A 24,735-nucleotide genomic window follows, 5' to 3' on the forward strand; every position below is an offset into this window, starting at 1 on the left:
AAGCCTCCGATGCAAGTGGACGGACGAGCCTGGGCACAACGAGTAGAAGGTGGGTCAATCGCGGGGAAGACAAGGCTTGCTTCGGCGTCGCTACCACGATCAAGTGAGGCCGCGGCATGGCATGCAGATCGGATGATGGATTCATCGTACGCAGTATTACCGGCAGCTGCCGGCCAAAATCCGCGGCCAAAATCCGAGCACTAGTACGGAACACGCTGCTCTCGCGCCAATCACTTGGAATTAGGCTTCAGGATATCTCAATAAACTTTAAGACCAGATGACTACGTAGACTAAGAACGTACACACCAGCCCATTTCCGGCATGGTCTGCTCATCAAATATGTGTCTATGTACGTCGACAACTAGTTTCGCATCTGTCACCTCGCCTTCCTACTTCATCTACCTGTATTTCTGCCTATACGCACATCATACCCCCATTTGTTTTCTTCTCGTACCCTCCCTTGTGTTTTCTAACCGCCAACCATGTCATTAAGCCCTGTACGACCGTGCAAGCATGCCAACGTCTGTCACGTTCGCAATGCCCAAAAATGCAGTATATGCTTTCTCGGCCCTGGCATCTCCGATCCTCTTTGCAACCTGCTCAAGGAACTTGGTGCGAAGGAATTCTACACTCAGTGGGTTCTCATAGCTACCAAGGCCATGCTCGACGTGCAAGTCTATCTTTTTGCCGCCTGAAAACTCAATCGTGACATACGCCTCGTGTTCTTCAACCGTTTCATCGCTCGTCACCGCCACCTTCTCCCGCAGTGCGATCACAGTCCTGTTTTGTACCATCTCATCAGTGAATTGTGTCGGGGTAGCTTCGCCACTGAGAAGTGCCACGGCTGCCGCGTGGTACACACTGAATTTTCCTGCCAGGCCCGTTGTTGGTGTCTTGTTGTCCGTTAAGAACAAGACACGCGGGGCTGTACGTGCTGTCACGTTTGTGATTTCTCCTAGGTTGAAGCCTTGCTTGAGGGCTTGCTCTCGCAATTGTATCCAGCCGTCAATTGCAGGGTGGATGATTCGGTCGCAGGGGAATGGCTTGAACGTGTTGAGCAGTAACTCCCAGCGCTGACCAAGAGTATTGACCTCAGCGGTTAGGTTTTCCCGCGTGCTGATAACATGCGACCAGCCTCTGGGTGCTTCTAGACTTCTGAGGGATCCACTGAAACCTTTTTCTGCTAGCACTGCTGCCATGAGTCCATTCTGCGCTGCACGTCCTACATGAAATGGTTTGGTGTCGGTTCCAAAAGATTCGTGCATACCAGTAACCTGAACCGAAGCAATCGATATGGCCTGTTGAAGCTGAGTGAGTTCCAAGCCGAGTATTTTCCCAACAGCAACTGCAGCTCCTACTGATCCTACAGTGCTTGTGATGTCTAGGCCAAAGGTCAGTCTCTGGTGACAAAAACAGGACGATCAGGAAAACTTACGCCATCCTACATTATAGTGTTCTGGGAAAACCGAGACGCCAATTTTGCATTCAGCTTCTACGCCAGCGATGAAGGCCGTCACAAAGTCCTTTCCTGATACCGGAGCTTTCCATTCGGCCGCAGCAAGCAGGGCTGACAGCACAGGCCCCGAAGGATGTATTGGATTTTCCCGGTGTGTATCGTCGTAATCATCTGCGTGAGATGCTATCCCATTGATGAGTGCTGCTGTCTGGGCATCGACTAGTGTGTCTGTGGCCAAGATAGTAGAGTTTCCCTGGCTACTCAGAAAAGGTGTCACAGCTTCGAAAGCAACACCGGCGGCTGGTTGAGAGTACCCACCAATAGCACACCCAGCCCAGTTGTAGATACTTTTGACGGAGATATCAAGAACAGGATCTGGGATATGAGCAAATTGAAGGGCCAATGCCCAAGAGGCGATTGTTTTCGTGGCCATCTTTGCGTTTGAAACTGTGAATACGTAGGGTAGGCAAAGCGCAGTTGATCTTATATCCAAACCCAAACATGGCTGCAGTTAGCTTTCATGACCCATGTAAGAATGATATTGTGTCCGTGCATGTCAAGGAAAGAGGCCGATACGAAGCGTCATCCGACCCCGTTAGATTGATTTACGATGTCCTTCCTCATCACAGCAAGTTATTTTCTGGGGATCGCCATACCAAATGCCTGCATTGATTATGATATGTTTACTGTTCAAAGCTCGAGTATGCTCCGTGGGAAAACTCCACGGAAGACTTCCACTTGACTGGGGCGGGGAAACATGGATTTTCCGAGTTTATGCATTTCTGACCTGGAAATAGAGCCATCCTTGTTCACTCTGTTTCTTGGAAGTCAAGTGTAATAATTCCATATTTATTTTCACATGCAAGCCACAGGCGTTGCGAAATGATTTTGATGATATCCATCTACAGCGTAACAATAGGAGATCTAGAAAATGCCCAGATATAAACATAGTAGACTTTCGCAAATGCCAATAGACTGCTTCCCAGGGTTGTTGAGTATAACCATCTAGGCTTGGGAAGGCCAGACGACGGTCTAAGCTTTTAGTGCCAGCACCAAAATACATACCAGAGCTGCGACAGAACGAAGCCTCGTACTACGGACATCCTAGCTCGGGCATTTCTTTAACAAACAAAGAGTATTACCGAGCCCAATGTATGCGGGGTATTTGCGGGGTATAGGACCGATCGTAGGTACGCTGAGGGAAACCGCCGCGGACAATGCCCGGGGGCAATCAAACCATCTAACTCTCGAAGTAGTGTAGACGATCGACACAGCTTTGATCTTGCGTTGATTTCTCTTTGTTAAAATAAATTCTGATGGTTCTGCGATATTTGAATATTTTACGCAAGCTGAGCCCGTGTATTCGCTCGACGGTCTTTTTCGATTGACCTGCCACGTCCCGCCGTATCAGCAACATGGGTGTCCATCACCTTTTGACTGGTTCTTACACCAACACAAGCCTATATCTTCTTGCTTTCGACACTGTTGCCAAAACATTGACACTCAACTCTACAGTTCCTGGTTTTGGTATACATCAATACATCACATCCAATGCAGCCCGGGATGTGATATATGCTACAACAATGAGCGAGCCGCCCAGAATATTCTCGTGGTCAAGAACGGTCAACAATGAAATTACTCACATCAATACCGCCAACGTCAGTAAGTTTTGACTACACGAGATGGCTCTTTTCCAAATGAAGCTAAACTAAATAGCTACATCTTCGTGCTACATTTCCGATAATGGAAACTTTACCTTCTCTGCTGGTGGCTCCGGCGCCAGAGTCAACGCGCTTGATGAAGATGGTGGCATTGGACAAGTGGTCAGCGAAATGTTCTATGTTCCTCAACAAGAAATCCCACGGGTTGACAAAACCCGTAGTGCTGTCGTGAGTAATACTGTCTAACTCAAGCAAACTAATGTTGGTTGACATGGAAAAACAAGCTTTATGGCGGACATGGATTCGATGTCAATGTCAATGGCAAGGGCTTTGTACCGCATCTGTAAGTCACAAGCCCTACACTTCCCAATCTACCTTTACTGACATGGTCAAGTGCCTGGGATGCGATCTTCATGTATGACATCCTGAGCAATGGAACAGCCAAACTCCTTTCAATCAACCTGAGCCCGAAGGTCGGCGACGGCCCACGAAATGTGTACCCGAGCAGCGATGGAAAGTGGTTATATGTAGTAAGTGAGCCGAAAGCACAAAGTGTAGTGTCTTAGACTAATGAGGCAAAAGATCAACGAGCACTGTGAGTATCTTATCTAATCACCGTAGAATGATTTGCGCGTCCAAACTAACTTGCGCCTCGCAGCCCAATACCTTGATATTTATAAGGTTGGAGAAACTAACCTGAAGCACATTCAACGTGCAAGCGCCATACCTGAAAGTACGTCATACACTCTAGTTATATCGCGATGTTGCATACTAATACGGGATACTTTAGAAGTCCGAGGCAAGTACACATACCGCAGCAACGCAGTCCGCCTTTCCCGCAACGGCAAAACCATCTTCACCAGCACGCGCGGATGGAACAACACCGCCGCCAAAGGCTGGGTTGCAGCTTTTGCGCTCGACGATAACGGCAAGCTCGCGTCAACCGATGCCTTGACATACTATGAGGCGCCACTTACACTCGGTTCTGCTGCGGGGCTTCGCGTAGCCTTTTGGGAGGACGAAACGAATGCCGACCCAACCGGCCTTACTGACTACATGTATTTGTCCGATACACAAGATGGTTACATGTATATCCTTGGATGGTCGCCTCGTACCCGCAATTTGACACAGGTAGCTGCTTTGCACTATCCTGATAATGCAGCGCCTTATGAGGCTGTGTGGCTTGACTAGAAGTGGTAAAAGCAGTAGTTAAGTTTTACTATAGTATGGTATTTTATGGCTTAGTTATACCAATGACATAGGGTGTAGAACAAGAGCCTATAATCGATTGTTTAGATAACAAGCTCTGGGTATACTGAACTTTTCTAAGATATTGTGCTTGCTTGTAAGAATAGAGTAGAAGCATGAAGAACCATCTTAGAATTGAATAGGCCTATCTATTGCTGGAATTCTAGATCTCAACCCCCTTTCATGTAAAACTGATGGCATCCTTCCCATGTCTTGCTCATGAACAGTTGTCCATATCAGCGTTCGCGTAATCTTCATTGTCTATGAAGTCGATGTGTTGTAGAGCACCTTTGAGCCGGATAACATCTCGCCCACAATCGATGTATATCGCCGCGCACAAGGCCATCATGGACTGTGTTACCATCTTGATTGATGGTGGTGTTCCTTGCTGACTCAGGTTTGTACTGATACATTCGCTGAGATTTATCCGATTTGCGCATGTCAAAGCTCTTTGCGTAACACTTTGCGAATCAAAGCTAACTTTCGCTAACGGAAAATCAGATCTTGACGGTGCCACACTTGGACTTCCTACCTCGCTGATGCCCTTTGGTGTACCCTTCATCAGCAATAACCAGATGGATGACGCTTTCTCCAAGCTGGCTTAGCCGTCTATATCCATCTGGATCTTGGAAATTGTTCGGCGTATTGCACCCAGCGCCTGGTGCTCGAAGCGCCTCGACGAGAAGTCTTATGTTCGCGAAATGATAGTCCAAATCATTTTGAAGGGAAGTTATATATTCCGGGGTCCCAGCTGCCATGCTGTTTAAGACTACTCACTACAGAAAACTACAGTAACGAAGTGATAAGTAAAATGAGTGAGACAAGTTGACAAAGACTGAGGCGAAAAAGAATGTGGCATGAGTTCGTAGTGCTTTTGCTTCTCATGGGGTTGCTTTTTCTGCACTCACACGTCAGACACATTGCTTTTCTTTTCATGCAATTTTTCCCCTCACTTTTATATCCATTACACATGAAACGGGTCTGAGTGACGCTATTCTTAACTCCTAATCGTGCTTGTCACTCGAATTGATGATGGTGCGCTTATCGCATGCAGATTAACGAGTGCATGCTTATCTCCCCACAGATCAGCGAATACATGTGTATCTCATTCCTTCTGTCAATTAATGCCTGCTTATCTCTCCTCCAGATTAGCGATTACGCGCGATCGGTGAGCGAGCTCTTATCCGTATCTCCACATGAATTCTGCGTTCAACTACGAGGATTGTCTATACTCTACAACGGGCTCGATGAGATTGTGATCCAGAGTGCTTTCGAGTTATCTGTATAGTTCTCCGTATTCTCTATAGGGACAGCCTCATCTAAGAGATGTCCCAAAATATAAAATCTAAACGCATTCAATTCATGCTCAATGGATGTATCACTACTGCAATGGAGAATCTTCACTTAAATGTCTTAATGGCCGCACCTGTGCGGAAGCGTCATGCTCTTCTATTGGCTGACAACAATAGTGAGAATTCAACCACTACTGATTACTTGACCAACTCTCCACTATTTACAACTCAAGCTCTAGCCCGAGATGTGCCAGCCACACCGCAGATGAGACCATCCCAGTGTGGACTGTTGGCAGATCTGTCCTTGGAACGTCATGATAGTTTAGACACAGCATCTCTCTGCCAAGAAGATGCGGACAGACGACTATTCTTCAACGTCACAACTCCTTCAAGCATCTTCATTTGCGGCTCGCAGGGTTCAGGAAAGAGCCATACGTTGTCTTGTTTGCTGGAGAACTGTTTGGCAGACTCGGATGCGGCAATACTACCAAGGCCTCTTTCAGCATTATTGTTTCATTACGACACCTTCATATCTGATGATGGCGGATCACCTTGCGAGGCAGCATACCTAGCGTCGTTATCTGGAGTTCAGGTGAGGGTTGTGTGTGCTCCAACCAACATACGCACGATCCAGGTCAGTCCAGTTCTGTACCTACTACAGGGTCATAACATTAACAGAAGTGAAAGAAAACGTATCGGCACCTGAGTGTCAATGTAGAACCACTCCAAATCGATAGCTGTGATCTCAACACAAAACGCATCTTGGATCTTATGGCCGTCAAACCAGAGGAAGGGAGTATTCCTCTCTATGTCCACACAGTCAGTCGCATACTGAGAGAAATGCGTATGTCTCAACAAGCGACTGGCGCATCATTCGACTATCAGACATTCAAAACAGCGATTTTGGCGGCGGACCTTTCACCAGCTCAACTTGCACCTCTTAACCAGCGCCTCGCGATGCTTGAGAGCTTCATGCCACCTGTGGGAGACATGAGAAAGGGGGGAAATCAGAAAAGCCACAAAGGTACAATGTGGACAAATCAGGTAAGAGAGCCATGCATCGTATTATATAATAGAATTGACGAAGACATAGCCTGGCTTACTGACAATAGTCGATCTCTCCTGCCCTTGTGTTTCGCCAGAGACTGCTTGCTCGTTGTTCAACATATGCTTAAGTTTGTTTCTTGAACAGGAAATAGTCTGCGGTCGTGTTGTTGCTCTTGATGAGGCTCACAAGGTCAGTACGAAAGCTACAGGGAGCTTCATGACTCAGGAAACTGACCATGATACAGTACATGACCAGCTCTCCAGAATCCTCGGTACTCACAAATTCACTCTTATCGACCGTGAGGCTTCAAAGACATCTTGGAGTACGGATATTTGTATCTACTCAAGAGCCGACGATAGCACCAGCCTTTTTGGACCTTTGTACCGTGACTATCATACATCGGTTTTCCTCGCCTGCTTGGCTGCATGCCCTCGATGCTCACATTGCACTCATGCAACGACACGAATCTGATTGGACCGCTCAGCGCGACAACCATTCCAGTAGTCGGAAAGAAACCGCGAGAGAAATCTTCAAAAAGATCATCCAGCTCAAACCTGGAGAAGCACTCGTGTTTGCGCCTAGCGCGATGACGGCCATAGGTAATCTGGATGGTTCCTCCGTGGATGGCTCGACGAAATTTTACATACAGGTTAGGATCAGATCGAGGCTATCAGATGACGGCGGACGTAGCGTACTTGCCGGTTAATTACGGGTGGTCATATCCTTAGCTCATACGTCACGAGTGATAGATGGGTGCCAACGATCACTTTATTGCTTTCATCACGTGTAAAGACGTCAAGAAGTATCACCATGATCTATGAAGGGTCTCCGCAACGTATTTCACAGAATCAGAATACTTTATTCCATCGATGCAACGTTTGTGTAGTTGTAGCATTCGTGAGCACCATCCGTATCTAAGTCGGATCTGATTTCCCCGCAATCGCTAACTTGTCTAGCAGCACAGCCAGCCCGCTACAAAAAGCTATTAGTCTAACTAGATACGTAGGAAAGCTACAGAGGATCCTCTGTTCTCCACTTACATTCTGGTGCATCGGCAGGGCAGCAAGTCTTGCGATCACAATCTGGGGGCGGAATATTAATAGGTGAAGGAGCACCTAGGCATACGTCTATCAAGGCTAGACCAGTAGCTCCGATGGCGAATGTGTTGAAAGAAGCATTTGTGGCACCAATGGAAACCGCAAAGGTGGCGAGCACGCGGGAGAGCTGCATTTTAGTTGTAGCAGATTGGAGTTGCTTTGGGAAACTTCTGGTTGAAATGGATGAAGTGTGGAATAAGAGAAAGTGTAAAATGGAGCGGCCTACGTTATTGTATCTTGTTCTCATATGTCCTCAGTATGCTCTGATCTAGAGGCCTTGCCGTTCACCGCAACATTCGATCACCGGCGCCTCGTCGGCTCCGAGTCGCATGTATATAATCTCCGCATACGATCGTGATAAACTGATACTACAGGGGTTATGTCATACGCCACTACTCTTTGAATATGTACCACAATGACTTATGTGCGTGGGGAAATGCCTGGATATTATTACTGGCTTGCAACAAGGTGACACTTCTGGTTTAAGCCCTGACCGGATAGCCGACCAACCTTTGGTTCGTCAAAGTGTATTGTTGCAGTCTGTGCAAGTTGTCGCAACTTATGCACGGATGCAACGGCAGCCAAGTTACAACAAAATTTTAAGGCCGTCTCCTTGGATAGTGTTGAATGTGGTTTTCGCGGGTAAGTATCAGCATACAGAGTGCGGTAGCAAGGAGTAGATGACTACCAATTCAAAGATTGAACATAAGACTGTATGAAACCATCAGAAGCTTTGACTGACTATCGATTAGAAAGATAATGTCGCAGCCACGACAAAGATGCGGGCTATCACGTATCTAATACAAATCATGTCAGCACCAGGAATAACTAGCAAATACATTGCTCTCAGCAACATGCTACAGCATGTTGCAGGTACTAGTAAGGACAAAATTCCTTAATGTCCATCCAAGCGTGCTAGGGCGCACGTTGTGACACGAAACTTTCCCCTCTAAACCTTGCGCATTGTACAAACCACAGTGCGCGCTAATTAGTCGTACAAATCCCAGATGCGTAGTCGCTATCAGAGTCGTTCAAAAAGATTGTCAGCGACTAAGTCGGACATTACTATTTCCGTACAGGGTAAAATTTTTGTGCAGTGGAGAGGCTAAAATGATGACCAGGCTCTTCTTCGGATCACTGTTCGTAATAATCACGACTCTATGTAGTATAGCTCCTACTTCTACTGTGCTCAGAGTGTTATCGTTAGGCTATACCGTAATTGTGTTGAGCACTGACTCAGCTGATATGCGTCACAGAGGGACAGACGTGAGCAGTGGAGTAACACTGATCAGAAAGAAAACTCTAACTAGTCGTGGTCAGGAGGATGGCCGATACAAAGACAGTGGCGTTGTGTCGCTTCTCGGTAGTTATGCAGAGTGAAGTCATCCACCAATCAGAACACGGACAGCACATTTAGATCGGTCAAAATTCACCGACCTACTCCGCCGCTATTAAACGGACACCATGTAAGGTGTCGTAGTCAATTACGAAGTGGCAACACTTGCCTCATATCTACGCAGAATCGCCTTGTAGTCAATATACCATTCCTCCAGCCATCCCGTCGCATCAATCATGCGGGTTGTGAAGCAGCTCAGCGTCGGATCAAGAACCTTCATGGGCGCCACTAGGTTCCGCAGTTTAAGGCCGCATTCTTCGATACGGAAACAGTCCTTCGGCAAGCATTGGCCATATGTGTTTTCTGGATCGTTGGCGGCTACCAGGGTAGTGACGAGCACAAACAGAGCATGCAAGACGGCCGGCGCAAAGCAAAATGAAGGCAGGCCGATAACCATGGCAGGGTCCATTTCCACTGCCGTTTCTATTACGCCATGGCAGTTTTGCACAAGAGTTTGCAGCGCTTCCCGGAGCGGATGGATGATCATGGCAGGCTTCGGAAAGTCCTTGACTGGAATACGTCCGGGGATAAACGGGGACGCAAAGGATGCCTTGTTGGTGGGAGTGTGAAGCACAAGCTCATACAGGTGTATCATGGACACGTGCCAGTATACTCTGAGTATCTTGGAATGTGCTAGACTTGGTGGAATCTGAGCCACCCATACGTCGAGTTTAAGCTTGAGCGCATCAATGACTGCATAGACGTTGTAGTCGTTTCCATCCACAAAGGTAGATATCTGGCAGAGGCACAAGTGATTGGAGATTTCCTGGTCCAGCTGAGTGATACGGGCAATCTGACAAAACAGTAAGTCAGATGCATCGCCGTTGCTCTCCAGGTACCCGACACATTCATCCAAGTAAGCATCCCAAGGAACAGGACTAGGTCGACGGGTGCTCATGGACGAAGTTGAGGTTGCAATGTAGCATGCTATCCAGGTACGACGTGCCTCGAGTGATGTCGTGTCCTGGAGTCTGCAAAAGAATGCCGGAGGCGTCGGCTGCAGTGAGCCTCCAGCAATTCCGAGATCAATAGCCATGTCAGTGGCTAGTTGGAGGATCTGATAACAGCTTCCTTGTTGGCCATTGCGCGTGCTCTTGGTGTAGAAAGCAGGTAGCAGCAGAGCTTGGACGAGCTCAAGAGACCGCTGCCCTCGGGCAATCACCTCATCGCCAAGTATGCGCATGGCTTCTTGAACTAGCTCATCATGAAGGTCCGCATCAACACCCTGGGCCTCCTGCGTGATAGTGAAGACTAGCGCAGCCACCAGCAGGACAGGAGATTTTGCTCGGTGGAACTCGAGATTGGTAGTCAGACGGATGGCCGGCCACGCAGTCTCGGCCTGGACTGCATAGTGGTGGAGCAGCTGTTGCTGCTTGTAGAGCGGGATGCGTGCATCCAGGAATGACAAGATGGCGTCGTGGTGGCTTTCGGGGAGGCTTGCGGGCGAACGGCTTAGCGTTGACAGACTACCCGGCGAACAGCTCGGGGGAGTGGAGATGTTTTGATGGGACTGTCTCTGCAGCGCGTTCTGGAGTTCCTGGATCTGGGCTTCGAGCTCACTAATGCGGTCGCGTTGTAGGCGTGGTGCTGCCGGTACACACTCAAGATTGTTGCGATGGCACCGCTCGCAAATGCCTGGTTGTGGGGAGGTGCTCACGTCGCATTTGATTTTGAGACGGTGACATTCTTCACAGGCGCGATAGCGTTTTCGCATGGTGCTACTAAAAGCCCGGGCTATGGTGAGGTTTGACTTCACTTCTTTTGCGGTTCTTAAGTCTATGACAACTTGATTTGATGCAAGCAGTCATTCTGGGAGGCCTAGGGCTGGACTGTGGCTGTGTTGGCCCGTGGCACCCCCGCCCTGGTGAAGCTCGCCACCTCGCATATGTACACGCTAGTCTAACTTTACTCTTCCTACATAGCCCCGAGCTCAATAGACTATCATCGAATAACAGTAACAATAATCTAGAAAACGCATTGAAGAATGCAAAGAGGGACCTGGTCACGATTAGCATGGGACGCCGAGTCACGTGGTTGCAATCATGCCAAGACTGACGTTAGGCGCTAGCAGCACATGAGTGATGGTAGCCATCAGAGACATCAGGCTTAGAACGCAGACGCACTAATGGCAGTGATCAGAGGACCTGAAATGATGGGCATAACGAATGAGCGGATTTCATTGTTAACAATGAAATCCGTCCATCATTTGTACCATTGCTTTCCAGTCCTGTCCTCCCTCGCCCCAGTATCCTCCCAGAGGCCCAGTCTTGAGTGGGATGCGAGTTACATGATCCTCGCTCGTCGTTGATCACCATCTTTCTGACGTGAACCCGAGTGGTTGGGAGACGGCTCGTCTTCGGTCAAGGGTGGGAGACCCTTTTCCTCTTGTTTGTAACACAGAAAGCAGATGGGCAAATTATTCACTTGGTTCAACAGCAGTTAGACGTTGAAATTATACTCTATCTATCTAACTCTTTCCATAATTGAACCTCAACAGTCGATACTCTATTCCATCCGAGTCAGTATTGAAAATCTTGAGAGTTATTGTAATAAGTCTACATACGCAGCAGGCTTGTTTCTTAAAGATATACTGATCAACGTCGCAGAAGGTTGTGCAATAACTCAAATCGGTCCTGTAAATACCGCAGTACCAGAGAATTTGTTCGTTGCCGTACGCCTCACACTTCAACACTATTAGCAAGGATTAGTCTGATATTGGCGCATGTTGTGCCGGTGCACAGTGACACTATTGTAACTTCATATCTTCGTCTCAAGAATTAAGACTTACAATGCCGCATCTAGATTCTGCCTGAATACTAGGGATCCATGCTAGCAAAGCGAAAAACGTAATAGAGGAAGATCTTATCTTTTGCGAATCGTCTGTAATGTTGGAAATACAATTGAGTGTTTACTGTGTAGTGGATGATTATTGAAGGGACGTCTCTTGTTTATATAGTTCTCTTCAGCCTACTGAAGAAAACACTGACGTAGAACATCAGCCCAACTCTGTGTTAAATATGATTGCTAGTGCTACGGAAGGTGACGGAACATGTTTGTATCTTGCGAGCGAATATCAAGAGTTAAACCCCTCTTCTATGGTATTTTTTCATTCCACGAGTTCAGAAGAGGGAAAATCATTGAGCACATGTATCAAGGATGTTCGCCACTCGTGTAAGCAGAGGGGCCCTGCTTAGTGTAGGCTCTAACTAAATATATATTATTTTACGTTAGTAAGGTGAAAGAAAAAGAGAGAGAAAGAAAGCACGCCTCGCCATATCTTCTTTTACCTCTCTTTCCATAACTTTCTCTCTCTCTTGACTCTTTCTTTATCTCTTTTGTGCTCAACTTTTATCTCCTAAAACAAAAGTAAAAAGAGAAGAGCGACGAAAGAAAGAAATAAATGAAAATAACAAGAAGAAGACCTGGAATGCAGTGCTAGATACAATGTTACAGATAGCGTCTCACTAACATGGACCCCTGTCTTTGTGGGGTGATGGATATCTTTTACACGGGTACCTAACAGCCATCGCCCTTCCGCAGCTGTCCCAGCAATCTTACCGCATACGCAACGCTCCGTGTTCCAAAGAAGAATGCTCTAGCAATAGAAAAGCTGATTCACGTTGTGGTGTGACGGAGTGATCAAGGGGCATATAGAGAAAAGGCCCGAAAAGGTATCCAAACATGGATATAATGTAAAGTACGCAGAGAGGGCACAACAACAACAACTATAGATACTACTACTAAACCACAAGTTCGAAAATCATTTAAACTTGGAAGATAGACTTATATCATGCATCGAGCACCTGCGCAGATGAACGTGGAGAATGCCCCCCCCATAACAGCGTCATAGCGTGTGCTACCCGACAAGATGAAGTTTCGTATTCAGTCTAGTCGCTACTTCAGATAAATCATTCAAACTATTTATATATACGAATAGGGCGAACTCTATTCCCAGAATAGGCCGTGTGTTCCTGACCAAAACGGTCCCGATGTTTCGTGGATTTCAGGATTAAGAAAAACACGGGGAATGTGAGATTTTGGTGCATTTTCTTTCTCAGGCTTTGGTGTCCGGTCCTATCTCTCTGATTTGTTTGAACTCCATCGTACGGCGCGAAGCGTGTTATTTATGGGGGGTCGAGCTATGATGTCATGCAATGTGGGATGCACAGGACGGGGATGTGTAGGGATCAGTGTAAGGGATTGTAACTCGGTTGTATCAGAAGGTTAACACTTCTTACTTACGATTTTTTTTCGCTTACTGTGTATACTCCTTGATGAATATTGGTGAAATAGGTTCGACCATCTGAAATATATTCTTAATAGCATACAAGTCTATAACAGAAATTCACAATCTCTTTTCGGAAAATTTCAAAAGAAGAGGCTTTCAACGGCTATCAATTGATATAGTGCAGGAAGGACGTTTGTAGCATAGAAAACAGAGTAATACAGCATTTTGTTACTTCGCAAGGGACCCCCTGCATGTTCCCGTCATAGATAAACGACAAGCAGTATTCTCAACCCTGTAACATCTCATAATATCTCATTCCAGTCTTCAGCCAGCTCGATCAAGCTCAACGCGACGCTCTGCACAATAATCATAATGGCACTGCAACGAACATTTCAAGAGACTTTTCGTAGAGGTAGGCTAGATATTGCTATGTTATCCTAATACAATGAATCTTCCAGAGCAGTCCGCACGTTCGCAGTAGCATACGACATGCTAGAGTTAACTTCATGGCCGTGCCTTCGTGGTGACAATTCAACGTTGTTCTCTACTTTCACATGGTATGCGCCTCTTCATCACCAGTCCATTTAAGTAACAGGCTCTCTACGTCCTCATCTCCATTCTTACCATTCGACTCTTCCGCTGTTGGATAACGGATTCATTGACTGACTAGAGTGTTGAAGGAGCGCGAGTATATAAGTGAAGTATTTGGTGGCTAGGCCCAGCCACCCGGAAACACAACCATCACCAAGACTTCAATTTCAACCTTCAACTTTCAACATCCGCAGACTTAGGATTCGGCTTTCCTTTATGCGTCTTCAATTTGGAGAAGAAACTTGTAGCATCCGATTTTGTGTTACTTTTGATCTACGATTCCTTATTATCCAAAGTATCAACAGGAAGGATTGTTGCTTCAGATGGAGCTTGTGGGAGAGAGTTGTTTCGATGCGGATGCGGAGGTCCAGGCGGAGGTGCGTGCTGAGAGGACTCGGGCATAGGCCACATGTGCATGGTCACATTCCAACCTGGTTGCACTAGGGACTGCCAGACCTGTGGAAGTATGACTTGGCCATCGGGCCCGACAAGATCGTAATGGCCTTCCTGGACATGAGGCCCAATCACATCGACATGGAGGAAGGCTTGCTTGATGAGTTCTTCCATACTCTATAATGGTGGATTAGTTGCGGTGGAACGAGTACATGTATGAGGGGTGTGTTGTGTTAGCTTACCTTCCATGACTTGACTAGATGATATGGAAAAGTGAATTTCCTTCCCACAGCATCTTTGAAGCTGATTGGTTCCTTCGACTCACTTGGAACAGTCTTTTTCTCACTGAAGAGCGTCTCGATGTCAACAGCCCCTTCTCTCCTTTCCGCTGAAGATGTAATCCAAACCAAAGTCACAATCTCGAGCTGACCAAAGACGGTACGTATGCTCTCTTTGTGCCACTCATCTATATGTAGCAGCTTAGCGTCTCTGGAATCAACATGGGCGAGGATGAGATGCCGTTGGTAGCTGTTGAGGGTGTGTAAAGTTTTCAATGGACTACGGTTTTGTGCCTCTTGCTTCTGCAGAAGTGTGCGGATCTCTGTTTCCAGCAAAGTGAGCTCTACGATGCTTAATGAAGCACCAAAGCCGGAGCTTAGGCCAGGAAGTACGGTGAATGTCCACGCTTGTAGAAATCCATGAATATCATTCGCTTTGATACTAGGAGAGCTTGGTTTCGGTTTGTCAACATTGATGGCCTCGCTTTTTGGGGAGGTTACTTCTTCTGGTGGTCCCTGTTGGTGTTGCGTACTCTTGTCTAGTAGACTGTGATCCTCTGCAACAAGCCGTTCTGCCTCTTTTTCACTCCCATCCTCGATATCCTCCTGGGCGTTTTCGAACTTCGGTGTTGCAGATCGGTCAGCATCTGTCTTGATTAAACATTCGCTATTCCCAGATGATACATTGGCCATGGGAGCTTCCGTCAGCAGACTGCCGGAAACCGGAGAGTGTTTCGTCCAAGATAGATTAGGTGCTCCCGAGGCTAGCCGGTCTAGAGGAGCCGAATTAGTGTCCGCAGCTGGTAGCTGATTTGGTTTCCTTTGCTCTAGCATTACTCCATTTGATGTGACTTGCTCTGCCCTTACAGTGGTTCCCGCATGTTTCTCGTCATTCCTATCCTTGCGGCCATCGACATCGCCTTCCAACTCCTTCTTACGCCCACCATTTCTAAAGCCGATCTTTTGAAATAATCTCTTGACTCCATTCTCTTTTTCTTTCTCAGATTTGTTGTCTGAAGTACATGCCTTCAGAGTTCCCGCCCTCTGCTGCCTCGGAATCATTGCCTTCATCTCTGTCTGCTCCTGTTCATAAGCCCGTCTGCCAGAACTTTACTTTTACGCGATTGCTAAATTGGTTACTGCCGCCACCAACAGGAGATTGGTCTTCGAGTCTCGAAGATGGTTATGCAAGTCATTAAATGGTGACTGCAAGGAGGGCCCTTTAGCCTTTTCAGGACGAGAAAGCTTGATCTTAGAGTTGGGTGGTGGTGTTATTCCTTTGACTTTTCTGATCGCTCGTTCAAGGTACTTCTTAACCCGGTTGAAGATATGCTGGCGGTGGTACAGAGCCGAAGAGATGTCTGAAAACGCGTTGGAGTTGAAAATGGAAGTGTGAGTGTTATCAGACGGGGATCGAGGCGTTGTGAGATCCCGCAGTTGGTTTCCGTATAGCGGTGTGAACACCACTAAACGAGGCTGTGACCTAGAGATGGTTTGGCAGACCCTGCAATGCTTAACGGATCTGTCATGGGGCAGGGCGAGATCAGTCAATCAAGGGCCCCTCCGCAAACAATAGCGAGATTAAATGTTAGAAAAAGACTTTGCAGCCATCAAGAACGCTGAACTGGAAGCTAGAAAGAGCAATGGATAGGTGCATTTGATTGTTACTGTACTGGTACATTCGCTGGCAATTGAACACTACCCCTGCAAGGCGCTAGTACCATGCGACAAGTACGTGTACAAAGCTGACCGGAGAACAGGAAACCGACTGTGCACGCTACTGTACCCACAACTATGTTTTGTTTTATGTCAGCAATGTATCCATATTTTTCATCTTCCTGATGTTTTTCTTAGACATTGCGTCATCATCAATCCGACTAAAATGCGAACTTTCAATGCCGCGTTACCAGATAGAGCGACAGAATGCGAGACATGTCCACTGCCTGTCATTCGCCAAAACAACGTGGGGCCATCCTTCACAACATCTCAATTCCCATGCTATAAAGGTGCATGGAGATCCCAAGGTCTGACTTTCTCTTGCATGTTAGCACTGCAGGGAGTTTAGCATTAAACAAATAAACACCACTCGCACCCCACCAAGCTCCACCCCCGCAACCCTCCATCTGGAGCTTGTTCGAAACAAGCAACGCGGCCCATCCATCCCCTTCCCCACTGCTGACCTGGGGGAACCACTCCATCACCACTCTGTGGCCCGCCTTGAAACCACCCCCGGAATCTTACTTGCTTGCGGGCGCCTGGGCTGACGCAAGGAAAACACACCATGTCATACCACTCTCTCTAAACACACCTCACCTTTATACCCGTGGGACTCCCTCTCCGTCACATCCGCACGCGACACACCCCCTCTACCCACAATGAAGCTCAAAGCCACCCTACGCGCCCGCATGCCAGGGATTCACTGGAGTCCACACGACCTCGCATCTTCAGAACCCTCGTCATCAACTTCAAAACCCAAATCGCGAATGCCTTTTTCACTAAAGTCATCCGCTCCCGATCCCGCAACTACTCCCCGCCCCCGCAAATCCAGACTGGGTTCGACAGCGACCTTCGAACCCAACGTCGAACTCGATGCGCGCACACTGGCACAGGCTCGATCGCTATTCTTCACCTGTCTACCAATTGAACTACGGAGAATGGTGTACGAGTTCGTCATGGGCGAGGAAGTAGTGCACCTGACACTGAGCCAGAAGCGACGATTCGGCCATTGCATCTGCCAATGCGAAATCGACATACCTCGCAGAGACAAGCAGCAATGTACCTGTCGCGTCCTCGTCGGGGGCAAAAAAGGCGCAAGGTTAGATAGCGGCGCTGCAGCCCTGGTTCGAACCTGTAGACGCATGTACGTCCTCCCTTTCTTTCGCAACTCTCCTAGAATACGAATGGGAAAGAGCTGATAAAGTACAGGTACTCAGAGTCAATCCCGCATCTCTACCGCGCGCACACGTTTTCCCTCCTCCACATCACACACCTGCTCTACCTCCCTTCGTCCGTCCCCCAACTCCGACTCAATACGATTCGCACTCTGCATCTCCGCTGGGCCATCCGCGCGCTGCCGTACCTCCGGCGCGGTCCTTCGAGTCGCGTGGCGTATCGCGAGGACACTGCGAATTGGGAGAGGGGGTGGGAGATTATAGCGGGCATGCAGGGGCTGAGGGAACTGTATGTTGTGCTAGTTGATCCCAGTCCGCAGGGGCTGTGGGAGAGGAATTGGTTGCAGCTTGAGGATGTGCTGCTAGAGAGTGTGAGGGGCGTTACGCGGCCCAGGGATGCCGTGTTGGTGATGCCGTATCAGAGTTGTGGGGTGGATTGGGATATGGGGGATGGGTGTGTGAGGTTGGTGAGACCGGAGGATGGGGGTGTGGAGGAGGACGAGTGACATGTACAACATCCCTCTTGAAAAGTGAGTTCACTCCACTGTATATAATACACCCATGATAAACGTATAAATAACTTCATACAATCAACACCTTTATTCAACATTATCTAATCATCCCATCATTCCCCCTTGCTTCTAGATACACCCTCTCACAACCCAAAGCAATTAGCATAATAAGTAACCGTAGCCGGCCAATCCGAAAACATGCCCAAAATACCCACATCCTGGGCCAAAACATCCAGCACAGTATACATATCCCCATCATTGTTCGTAGCATTCAGCACATACTGATAGTAGTAGCCCCCACCATCAATCTGCAGCCAACCGGACCGCTCAAACGACCACGCGATCATATCCAACCCGTGTTCCTGGCAGGCGAGCGCATACTCCGACGGCACAATCTTGCCCTTGTCGTCGAGCTTCGTGAGCGCGAACATGGCGGGCGCCATGATCTTGACACCGCGGGCAGCGAGGTCGGGGATGCTGGCTGTAGCGTTTGCGTAGCCAGCGGGCGTATCGACGCGCTCGTCGAGGTAGACAGCTTGGACGCCGAAGTCTGGTTCGTTGTCGATCCAGTAGAAAATGTCGGCGGGCAAGAAAGACTGAAGCCAGACACGGCTGGGGTCGATGTCGTACTCGCGGAATTTGTCGACGAGGTCCTGGGCGTACTGCTCTTGGGTGTAGCCGTCGAACGGCATTGGTACTTCGGGGGTCTTGAGCTCGGGTGTGAATTTGAGGCCCCAGCTGTCTACGAGGGGGATGTATTCGTCGACGGTCATGAGCTTGGGGCAGTGTTGGGCGTAAAGGTCTGTACGGAAGTATGAGGTTCCGTCCATGTATTGTTTGGCTGTTGTGGCGTTGGGGTTGAAGCCGTCCATCTTTCCGCAGAGAGTGCCAAACTCCTCGAGTGTAATGTCCGAGGTGCAGCACTTGGCCGACGCAGCGGTGCCATTGGCAGCGGGAGAAAAGGGCTTGGTGCACTTTGCGGCGAGCGGAGTGTCGAGGATGTTGGTGGTCGTGTGCAAGTCGCATTGGGCGTGTCGGCAGACGAGCTGCTTGTCCTTGGTGAAGGCAACATCGCATTCAATGATACCAGCACCCATACGATGCGCCGCTTTGTAGCTTGCGAGGGTATGTTCGGGGAATTGAAGGGGTGCTCCACGATGGGCCAGGACAAAGTCTGACGTCTCAAATTCTTGCTCCGAGCAGCTCTCCAGCTTCTCCTTCAATGGACCGTCGTCCATGTCATCCACGAGGTAGTATGGCCGAGGCCCAACCTGGACATTGAACTTTTTTCCTTGTCCATGGTGGTGACCTCCCGTACGAGGCGCAACTGCAGGTACAGCAGCAGCAGACGCGAGTCCAAGAAGGACAGAGGCGGCGATGAGAGAGCGCATCGTGAGCAATTGTCAAGCCAGCGAGGTCTGGGAAGCTGCAAAAACGAACGGTCCCTGCAGAGCAGACATGACTGCGGCTATGCGGCTTCTTATCTACATGGGTCAGAAGAAATTCCTACTCAATGCCTCGGATGGTCCAAAGACGCCGACGAGCTGCACGGCTGGGGGACCTCGACGTCAGCTCCATTGCTTCTGCACGTGGGTGAGCTACCCCAGTCAAAGTTCTTGGTGCTGCGGCGGAGAACAGGACGATGGAGTATATCTACCCAAGTCCGGTTAGCCTGCCGAGCCTGCCAAGCACATGTAGCCGTTCACGTTTCTCAATGCTGCGATAAGATACGTGAACAGGCCCTAGCGAAGTACTCGGAGCAACAATACTGACGGCTGAGAGGTACGCCTCATGCATCATCTCCTCCCCGTCTTGGCCGCATTTTGCTTCTTTCGCCTTGTCGCCCGGTGTGGCGGGAATCCATCGGCCTTTCGGCGGGCCGGCACCATCTTGTGGCTGGCAAAGTGGATACGAATGAAAGGTGGACAACGGTGCCGGTCTTCATGTAGTACGTTACCAACGGTAGTATTCAGCATGATGCCTGTTTAGACGAAAGCCTTAGGATACTGCTTGTCTGCCTAACCTCCTTTCATGAAGTTGTCCATTCTCTTCATATATGGTAAAAGGCCCCAAAGCAAGGAGTCAAACATCCTTCCTTAATCTAAGTTGCAGCCTCCACCTGACCGCCTATTCATTTCCAAAGGCAATACAATGTGAGTATGCATGAATTTAGATACGAGACCGCGGGTTTATGGAGCGCTATCCTCACTCCGTTCTGGCAGCTGGAAGACGCATCTGGATTTTCCAACATCGAGATCCGTAGAACACCTCCAATCTGGAAGAGTGACGACAAAGTCTTTTGGTGCAGTCATTTTCGTGATGGGTTCAAGGAGTGCTTTCCCATTCTGCTCCCAAAAGTCGCCGTAGCATTGCAGCCAGAGATCCAGAAAGAAGAAGAGCCGTATGTGTAGCGTCCGGAGACCATTCATCCTACCCAGCACATCCCACGTCCTATTCCACTCATCCCGATGCGCTTGAGGCATGAGATCGACTTGAAAGAACCCGTGGCGATCGAGGTCCCAATCAATGCGGAGGTTGGTAATTTGATTCATCCGTTGGGGTTGGATGAAATACGGCAAGTAGCCCATAGTAGGGTAGTCTTCCATATCCGTAGAAATGAAGAATTTGTTCGAACTGTACAGATATTCGATAGCTTCTGAGTAACTGCTCATTCATCAGTTAGCTATTATGCTACGCCGCTGACGTAATAACTGTATTCTCGTATCGGGGCTGTCCTCCAGCCTTTTGGTAAGATCGTTGTATAAAGCGTCTACACTCTTTGTAACGAACTGTCACGTGGGTAATACTTACATGCGGCGACATGTCCTCAACAGCGAAAGTGCAGCGTGAAGTCTGTGTTTAACTGAAAGGGACTGAAGGTAGCAGGCACAACCTCGAGTAGCGCACCGCCGGGCGTTCAACTGGCCGTTGACAAGTGAAAGATGTATTGGCACCTCGCCCAGTGCTTTTTCATAGATGATTCGCCTTATCTCCAACGGGAGTTTGGTCATAAAGGCGGATCGATTTTGGGGAAACGTTCTTTGATGTTGCTGTAGGCTTGTCGACGTGATACTGAGAGCGCGTCTGCGGGGGCAAGGTACCATGGGTTTTGGAGCCTGGGCGGATACCCCGAACGTTCGTCTACTCTGGTTCGGCATTACCAGTACAATGCAACAAACACAGGGCGAGCAGACTGTCCAAAAGAGACATTTGCACGTGTACCAAGCTGCTTTCCGTATAAAATGGTCAGTCCTAGTTCCGATTTCCTTGAGGCGGTTGCGAAAACGGATTCCGGGCATGTTTGCGCCACAGGGGCATGAAGCTTTGTTGGTTCAGCCTAGTACCGCGAAGAGTTGCGGTTCGGAGCAAGCCTAGACGATGCGAACACCCTCTTTACGGCTTGAAAATGATTGGAACGTCGTTTTTCAGGGTGTAGGATTGATTCCCTTGGGTGAGATTGGAATCGAGTCTTTGTTTACGTGGAGGGGATGAGGAAAGAGCAGTTAGTGTTGGAAACCATTTTGTGGCGCAATCCCGGCCCCACTTTGTGAGACCAAAATGACGATGGCACCCAAACTTGACGTTACTACCCAATACTCACGTTTAATTCGTTACTTGCGCATTCAGCTCGCATTCAACAACCGAACGTACTTCAGCTTTGATTAGTCGTGACTATATTTACCACTTCGTCCTGCGGATCTTGCAACGGGCTTCGTCTGATACTGGTTGGTGGCGAAGGGGTTGCTCATCCAAAAGAAAACATATGGAAGGTGCCGCCGGCAACAAACAAACAGATGGTACTAGTGGGTGAGTATGGATACGATGCATCTTAATATCTATTTATTTACCTTCCTGGCAGCAAGAAATTCGGTAGCTGCATTGCTACACCATGACTCTACTCTTGTCAGGCGCTACAATTGGCCACAGACATGGCTGCCAGCTTGGCACCGATTGCACATCTTCGGACTATAGAGCAGTCGGTTGCGGATGGGAAGGAAAAGTTAAAAAGATGGGTATCATCCTCACAATTTTCCCGACCAGAGACTGATGGTAAGCCATCTTATTACCTTTATCAAGCACCACTAACACGTACTAGCTGCCTCAGCCCCTCCCGTCCTCAGTGATCAATCACTGGCCTCTAGTACACAAGCCTAACTCAAAAGAGATATAGAAGATTTGGACAAGAAGCGGCTTCAGAGGCACGCAGAATTACGGAAGATGTCGCATACATTGGCTGAAGCCGTGCGCCTTAGTCAAGAGCAGAGTCAATATCGAGTCGAAAGAGAGGTTCTTTTGCAGAAATTGAAAGCGCTGTCTCCGCGATGAAAGAACACATATCGTGTCGTATCAGCGCATGATTGAGTTGCGGGCACAAAGTAGAATTTCAATTCAGCGCAAATAGTTCAACTTCTTCAATCAATTCCATTACAGCGACTGCTTTTCAGCTCTTATTGCCTTCGATTGCGGGCCGCCCCTCAATATGTTAAACATGACATATTATTCTGCCACAATATGTAGAATATGTGGTAGATTGCGCTATGGCTTGACTTGAGTGCAAAGACATAATTCCGTAGCACTGCTCGCACGAAGCGATCGCTCAAGACTCAGGGACCAGTCTGGTATATGGTCTAACAATATATGATATTTGGCCACTCCAGAGAGGAAATCTACAAAGATCATTTAGAAAACAACCGCGAAGAAATACCTAAACTCCTCCCGTCACATTGGTAGATCAGTGATCGAAAAGAGCTGCCAGGAGCAGTCCTTTGATGACAAACTTTTGCAACAATAATGGCCATGAGCTGTTCAGAAATCATCTAGCAGAACAACTAGCGAGGCTTTTACGCCAGTCGCAAAGATGGGTGGCACACCTGAGAAGATAGGCTTGCTATCTTCTCACCTCTCTCGCACCAGCATGGAATCAACGAAGCACATCTGGCGTCAGCTCAAAAAGCACCTACACGATACTTTTCCCCTTCACCTTCACCTTCGCCCTCAACTCCCTCTCGGTACACATCTTCCAATACCACCTCAGTGACGCCCTCGCCTCAGTCGTAATCGCAAACGTAAGCAGCAGCACCGGCACAGCCGTAACCCAAAACACCCACCCCTTACTCTCGCCCGGCAAAAAATCATCCGTCATGGAGAAAATCGCCGCAATAGTCGAAAGCGGCACAAACACCATCGTCACATTCGTAATCTGCGCCAGACTCAACGCATTCCGATTCGCCGCCTGCGCCTCCTGCATCGTCGTGAACTGGAGGTAAGACTGTAAAAACGCTTCGGCCATTGTGATTACTCGGCCGCAATAATCTTGGACGGTAAGCCATCCATCGCGTTCCCACTCCAAAGCGCTAGGTCGATGCAAGCCGAGGACTTCGAATTGCTCTTTTACTTCTGAGTTGACGAGGCCCATAATGTATTTGATGTTTACGACGAAGCCAAAGACTTCGTGGTGCCAGCTACTGATGAGCCCCTCGCCAAATTCACGCAGGTAGTCGCAGCGGTTCGTGTGCAAGACGGCGGTGCGCGGGTTTTGCTGGAGGCGCAGCATGTTGAGGATGCGGCGGCGCAGGAAGCTGAGGAAGTAGCAGATGGCTAGTCTGCGGGCGACGTTTGTGCAGCTCCTGGGCCCAATGGAATGCGCCTGCTCGTCTGGGGTGAGAGATAGTATGTCGTCGAACATACTCTCGTACTTGGGGCGCTGCCAGCTACCAGTCCAGTCGGAGGGATTGGGCGGTAGGATGTCCATGTCGGTGAAGTCCGGGTCGAGACTGTGCATACGGGTGTATGCGTGCTCTTCTGAGCAATGATCCACGGGGAATTTGCAACCATCTGCGAGGGATGTTACGGTCTCGCGGACTGGTGGGTCAACTATCAGCACCGCTACAAGGCCCGTCAGCAATGTCTGAGTGTGTACAGTCTAGCTAGAGAAAGCGGCGCCATACAATCCCACGAGCCATCAGGTCTAACTCCAGAGGTCCAAAAGGATAGGGCGTGGTAGCTTTTGGGCTGATCGAGAATCGGGGCTTTGGGGTCGTAGCAGTATACATGGCGCTGGATGTTGAAGTCGCAGCGGAAAATATTGCCATGCACTTCTCGGTCTGCGTCTATACGTAGAGGCTGGGTAATAGCGTATCTGATGCTGAAGTTCTTTTCCGAGTACCGGCGGAGAGGGTTGGTGTAGTTGAATTCCGGCGTTGCTGGATCGGCCCAGTGGGCAGCGAAGAAGGTGGGGGGAATCCGTAGCTGCGCACCGAGTATCTCGAGATAATTGAACCCCAAATCTTCCAGTATGAAAAGTCTTTTTCGCGGGCCTAGTTCCTCTGCGGCTAATGGGTCGTCAAAGTGGGCTTGGAGGCCTTGCGAGTTCTTGAATATCTCCGGTTCAAAGACTTCATCGTCACGATACTCTATCACTGCTACTCTGCCTCTTTCTCTTTCCAAAGCTGTTTGGGATTTTAGGTTGCGCAGGAAATTTGGAAATAGCCAGTGGAGTTGCAAGTCGATGAGGTCGTGGTATGCTTCGCGTGCATCCTTGTCGCAAAATGTCGTCGATCTCTCGCTCCAGGTACCGGTTGGTGATGGTTTCTCGTCCATTGTCAACTGGCGACGGTTTGCATGACAACTGGCCGGTACCCTTA

General features: G+C 48.7%; 12 protein-coding genes across 12 annotated transcripts; 3 read left to right on the forward strand and 9 right to left on the reverse strand.

The window, feature by feature from the left end:
- Positions 1-488: 488 nt before the first annotated feature.
- On the reverse strand, positions 489-1,889 carry COCCADRAFT_92789 (uncharacterized protein; the record flags this gene model as incomplete). The annotated part of the gene is made up of 2 exons (XM_007712845.1): positions 489-1,381; positions 1,436-1,889. 2 exons carry the CDS (start codon positions 1,887-1,889, stop codon positions 489-491), a joined length of 1,347 nt encoding a protein of 448 aa, XP_007711035.1.
- A 982-nt stretch (positions 1,890-2,871) lies between these two features.
- COCCADRAFT_25253 (uncharacterized protein) lies at positions 2,872-4,308 on the forward strand (the record flags this gene model as incomplete). The annotated part of the gene is made up of 7 exons (XM_007712807.1): positions 2,872-3,118; positions 3,173-3,345; positions 3,402-3,460; positions 3,512-3,647; positions 3,700-3,712; positions 3,776-3,850; positions 3,908-4,308. 7 exons carry the CDS (start codon positions 2,872-2,874, stop codon positions 4,306-4,308), a joined length of 1,104 nt encoding a protein of 367 aa, XP_007710997.1.
- A 274-nt stretch (positions 4,309-4,582) lies between these two features.
- Positions 4,583-5,123, reverse strand: COCCADRAFT_92774 (uncharacterized protein; the record flags this gene model as incomplete). Its single annotated transcript, XM_007712846.1, has 2 exons — positions 4,583-4,851; positions 4,898-5,123. 2 exons carry the CDS (start codon positions 5,121-5,123, stop codon positions 4,583-4,585), a joined length of 495 nt encoding a protein of 164 aa, XP_007711036.1.
- A 799-nt stretch (positions 5,124-5,922) lies between these two features.
- On the forward strand, positions 5,923-7,411 carry COCCADRAFT_92772 (uncharacterized protein; the record flags this gene model as incomplete). Its single annotated transcript, XM_007712847.1, has 4 exons — positions 5,923-6,291; positions 6,345-6,701; positions 6,751-6,894; positions 6,950-7,411. 4 exons carry the CDS (start codon positions 5,923-5,925, stop codon positions 7,409-7,411), a joined length of 1,332 nt encoding a protein of 443 aa, XP_007711037.1.
- A 246-nt stretch (positions 7,412-7,657) lies between these two features.
- Positions 7,658-7,935, reverse strand: COCCADRAFT_4005 (uncharacterized protein; the record flags this gene model as incomplete). The annotated part of the gene is made up of 2 exons (XM_007712799.1): positions 7,658-7,677; positions 7,746-7,935. The coding sequence occupies 2 exons, from the start codon at positions 7,933-7,935 to the stop codon at positions 7,658-7,660; spliced, it is 210 nt and encodes a 69-aa protein (XP_007710989.1).
- Positions 7,936-9,286: 1,351 nt separating this feature from the next.
- Positions 9,287-10,912, reverse strand: COCCADRAFT_92883 (uncharacterized protein; the record flags this gene model as incomplete). The annotated part of the gene is made up of 1 exon (XM_007712848.1): positions 9,287-10,912. The coding sequence occupies one exon, from the start codon at positions 10,910-10,912 to the stop codon at positions 9,287-9,289; it is 1,626 nt and encodes a 541-aa protein (XP_007711038.1).
- Positions 10,913-14,290: 3,378 nt separating this feature from the next.
- COCCADRAFT_92908 (uncharacterized protein) lies at positions 14,291-14,757 on the reverse strand (the record flags this gene model as incomplete). Its single annotated transcript, XM_007712849.1, has 2 exons — positions 14,291-14,587; positions 14,653-14,757. Coding segments are annotated over 2 exons (402 nt in total), but the record flags the coding sequence as incomplete, so codon positions are not given.
- A 1,047-nt stretch (positions 14,758-15,804) lies between these two features.
- Positions 15,805-16,122, reverse strand: COCCADRAFT_92767 (uncharacterized protein; the record flags this gene model as incomplete). Its single annotated transcript, XM_007712850.1, has 1 exon — positions 15,805-16,122. A coding segment is annotated over one exon (318 nt), but the record flags the coding sequence as incomplete, so codon positions are not given.
- A 941-nt stretch (positions 16,123-17,063) lies between these two features.
- COCCADRAFT_4008 (uncharacterized protein) lies at positions 17,064-18,085 on the forward strand (the record flags this gene model as incomplete). The annotated part of the gene is made up of 2 exons (XM_007712800.1): positions 17,064-17,548; positions 17,614-18,085. The coding sequence occupies 2 exons, from the start codon at positions 17,064-17,066 to the stop codon at positions 18,083-18,085; spliced, it is 957 nt and encodes a 318-aa protein (XP_007710990.1).
- A 149-nt stretch (positions 18,086-18,234) lies between these two features.
- COCCADRAFT_92898 (uncharacterized protein) lies at positions 18,235-19,482 on the reverse strand (the record flags this gene model as incomplete). Its single annotated transcript, XM_007712851.1, has 1 exon — positions 18,235-19,482. The coding sequence occupies one exon, from the start codon at positions 19,480-19,482 to the stop codon at positions 18,235-18,237; it is 1,248 nt and encodes a 415-aa protein (XP_007711041.1).
- Positions 19,483-20,280: 798 nt separating this feature from the next.
- On the reverse strand, positions 20,281-21,390 carry COCCADRAFT_92834 (uncharacterized protein; the record flags this gene model as incomplete). Its single annotated transcript, XM_007712852.1, has 2 exons — positions 20,281-20,755; positions 20,903-21,390. The coding sequence occupies 2 exons, from the start codon at positions 21,388-21,390 to the stop codon at positions 20,281-20,283; spliced, it is 963 nt and encodes a 320-aa protein (XP_007711042.1).
- A 1,658-nt stretch (positions 21,391-23,048) lies between these two features.
- Positions 23,049-24,691, reverse strand: COCCADRAFT_25259 (uncharacterized protein; the record flags this gene model as incomplete). Its single annotated transcript, XM_007712808.1, has 2 exons — positions 23,049-23,977; positions 24,040-24,691. The coding sequence occupies 2 exons, from the start codon at positions 24,689-24,691 to the stop codon at positions 23,049-23,051; spliced, it is 1,581 nt and encodes a 526-aa protein (XP_007710998.1).
- Positions 24,692-24,735: the final 44 nt, after the last annotated feature.

The sequence above is a fragment of the Bipolaris zeicola genome, assembly GCF_000523435.1.
Source record: "Bipolaris zeicola 26-R-13 unplaced genomic scaffold scaffold_50, whole genome shotgun sequence".
NCBI classification, from domain to species: Eukaryota; Fungi; Ascomycota; class Dothideomycetes; order Pleosporales; family Pleosporaceae; genus Bipolaris; species Bipolaris zeicola.